The following is a 3,002-nucleotide window of genomic DNA, read 5'->3' as shown; positions in this document are numbered from 1 at the left end:
CACGTGATGGTTAGATGTTCGCGACAATAATGCCCAAGAATACATCCCCAAGCTCCAATATTCTTGTTCTAAACCCATCTGGACAGTTGTATGGACACCAAATTAACCTTTCAAATGATCATAGAGAATACAATGACGGTGAAGTGTCCCAAGTCGACGTGCACAATGGTGTTGGAACCAAATAAGAGTGTAAATAGTATTTAAATATTTTGATAACTTTGATTTTGAGAGATTAAAAATATATTTTAAAATGATTTTTTTGATGATTTTAAGTTCTCCTAGTTAAGAAAATAAATTAATTTTGTGTTTCGCTTTTGTTTATTTTTTATAATTTTAAATGATTGCCATTATATCAAGTAGACAAATCATGGCGCTACATAGTTAAATAAGTATTTTTCTTTTATTCCAAATATGATTAGTAGTATCATTTTAGTAAAGAGAGTCGGATTGTTAGGGAAGGGAGAAAAGAAAGTTTAAACAACACATTAATATTAATATTACTGTTATCAGTACATATAATAATAGCAGTAAGTTCAAAATACAGCACTAGCCACTACTGCCCCGTACATGCCTACGGTTAAAAGGGACCCTTGGAATAAGAGCGCTTGGTCCTTAACATCATTATTATTATTCACCTAATATTTTTTAGTTTCTTAAACATATATATATATATATATATATATATATACTTCCGGTTCTTTTTTTTGTCAAAAAAGATGTTTTCACTTCTCGCCACCACCTCCTCCTCCACCGTCCCTTTCCGCGCCGCCTTTCAACCGCCTCCTCTGCCACCTCCCTTCCAGCCTCCGCCGCCTCCTCTTTTATACTCGCTATCTTCGTCCTCTCCTCCCTCTCCTACCTCCTCCTTTACGCCTCCACCTGACCACTTCCTCCTCCATATCCACCTCCTCCGCCTCCTTTCCCACCTCCACCGGATCCATACCACCTCCGCTGTTACCGTCCGTGCCTCCCTTTCCCGCCTCCTCCTTTTCCGCCTCCTCCATAAGCTACCTCCTCCGCCAGACTCTCCACCCGCCGTGACCGCCTCCACCACTCCGTGACCTCTTCCGCCATACCCTCCACACTTTGACCGCCTCCACAGACCCACCTCCGCCATAGCCACGCCGCCTGACCCACCGCCGCCAGATCCTCCTCCTCCACTAGACCCTTCGCCGCCTCCTCCATAACTGCCACCGCCACTGCCCCACCATGTCTATGTTTAGCCTCTTCTACGTCATGGGCTAGATTAACTGGAAGCGAAAGAATATCAAATAAGGTAAAGAGGACATAAAAAGTAATAATTAATACTAAAATTTGAGAAAATTAGGTACAACCTAAGCTGTAGTTGAGCCTATTGTTTTAATTTAGACAGCCGTTGGCGGCATCAGCTTAGGCTTATAATTTTTTGTTAAAACAAATATTTCTATTATATGGTTTTAAAAAAAAATCACATCATACCATATAACAATATGAAAATTCTTTTCATGAATTATTAATTAGAAGCATCCTAAAGCATGAATCTAGTTTGTGCATTCAGAAAAAAACATTTATTTATTATTTATGCATGATGCATCTAAATATTGCCCGAATTATTTGTATCATTTGATCGCTCTAATTATGTGTCCACGTGCCACCCTCAATAATTTTCTTTTTTTTTTTTTTTTTAAAGTAACTTTTCTATTGCAATTAGATGTAAGATTTAAATTAGTAAGTAAAAGTACCTTATAGAAATATGAAAATAACTATAAAAAATTATGTAATTAATATGATTACATGTAGATAACAAATTAAAGTTAGAATATACCTTGTTGGCCATCTTGGGTAGGTTGTGTGTGGGATTCTCTAGCCCACGAAACAACCAAAGCTGACACAAGAAGAACACAGACAAATACAAAACCTTTGGACTTCATTCTCTCTTTCACGAAAACCGACACACACTCTACGAAAAAAGAAACCACAAAAAGTAGTTTGTGATGTTCGAAGAAGGACTTGGTTTTGGGCTGCTATTTATAGAGCCCAATGGTTCCCTTAGCTTTGATGAATATCTTATCCCTTTGTTCCTCAAGGAAAATACCCATTTAATTTTATTTCAGATGAGACGTGTATGTTTATAGGTGTCCAAGTGTTGAAGTTGTGGCAACTACTCTCTGAAACTTCACACTCTTTTGCCAAGTACTACTTTGTGGGAATATGTTCTTCTCAAACCTCTCAAGTTAGCCGGTTGGTGACACCATAATCTAATGGTTGAATATGAAACTAAAAAAAAAAAATTATGTTAGAAGATTTCACGTTGAAAAGACGATATGAAATCTCACAATAATCTTTGATAAAATATACACGATATATACTGTCTCTTATACACATCTAGATGTGTATAAGAGACAGCCCCAGATACTTTCCCGCCTCCTCCTTTACCGCCTCCTCCTTTCCCGCCTCCTCCTTTTCCGCCTCCTCCATAGCTACCTCCTCCGCCAGACTCTCCACCACCGTGACCGCCTCCACCACCTCCGTGACCTCCTCCGCCATACCCTCCACCACCTTGACCGCCTCCACCAGACCCACCTCCGCCATAGCCACCGCCGCCTGACCCACCGCCGCCAGATCCTCCTCCTCCACTAGACCCTTCGCCGCCTCCTCCATAACTGCCACCGCCACTGCCCCCACCATGTCTATGTTTAGCCTCTTCTACGTCATGGGCTAGATTAACTGGAAGCGAAGAATATCAAATAAGGTAAAGAGGACATAAAAAGTAATAATTAATATTAAAATTTGAGAAAATTAGGTACAACCTAAGCTGTAGTTGAGCCTATTGTTTTTTCAATAGACAGCCCGTTGGCGGCATCAGCTTAGGCTTATAATTTTTTGTTAAAACAAATATTTCTATTATATGGTTTTAAAAAAAAATCACATCATACCATATAAGCAATATGAAAATTCTTTTCATGAATTATTAATTAGAAGCATCCTAAAGCATGAATCTAGTTTGTGCATTCAGAAAAAAA

The 3,002-nt window shown here is 39.1% G+C and overlaps 1 protein-coding gene across 1 annotated transcript in view; it reads right to left on the bottom strand.

Moving 5' to 3' along the window:
• Positions 1-954: 954 nt before the first annotated feature.
• LOC120069807 (loricrin-like) overlaps positions 955-3,002 on the bottom strand; it is a 10,887-nt gene continuing 8,839 nt past the window's right edge. Inside the window, exons 2-4 of the mRNA XM_039021622.1 lie at positions 2,416-2,706; positions 1,805-1,864; positions 955-1,250 (exon numbers count right to left, since the gene is read on the bottom strand). Of these exons, the coding sequence (XP_038877550.1) occupies positions 955-1,250; positions 1,805-1,864; positions 2,416-2,706 (647 nt within the window). The remainder of the gene's footprint in view (positions 1,251-1,804; positions 1,865-2,415; positions 2,707-3,002) is intronic.

Source organism: Benincasa hispida, unplaced genomic scaffold, assembly GCF_009727055.1.
Source record: "Benincasa hispida cultivar B227 unplaced genomic scaffold, ASM972705v1 Contig601, whole genome shotgun sequence".
Lineage (NCBI taxonomy): Eukaryota > Viridiplantae > Streptophyta > Magnoliopsida > Cucurbitales > Cucurbitaceae > Benincasa > Benincasa hispida.
Note: the sequence above shows the minus strand (reverse complement) of the source record. Positions and strands in the feature narration are given on the sequence as shown.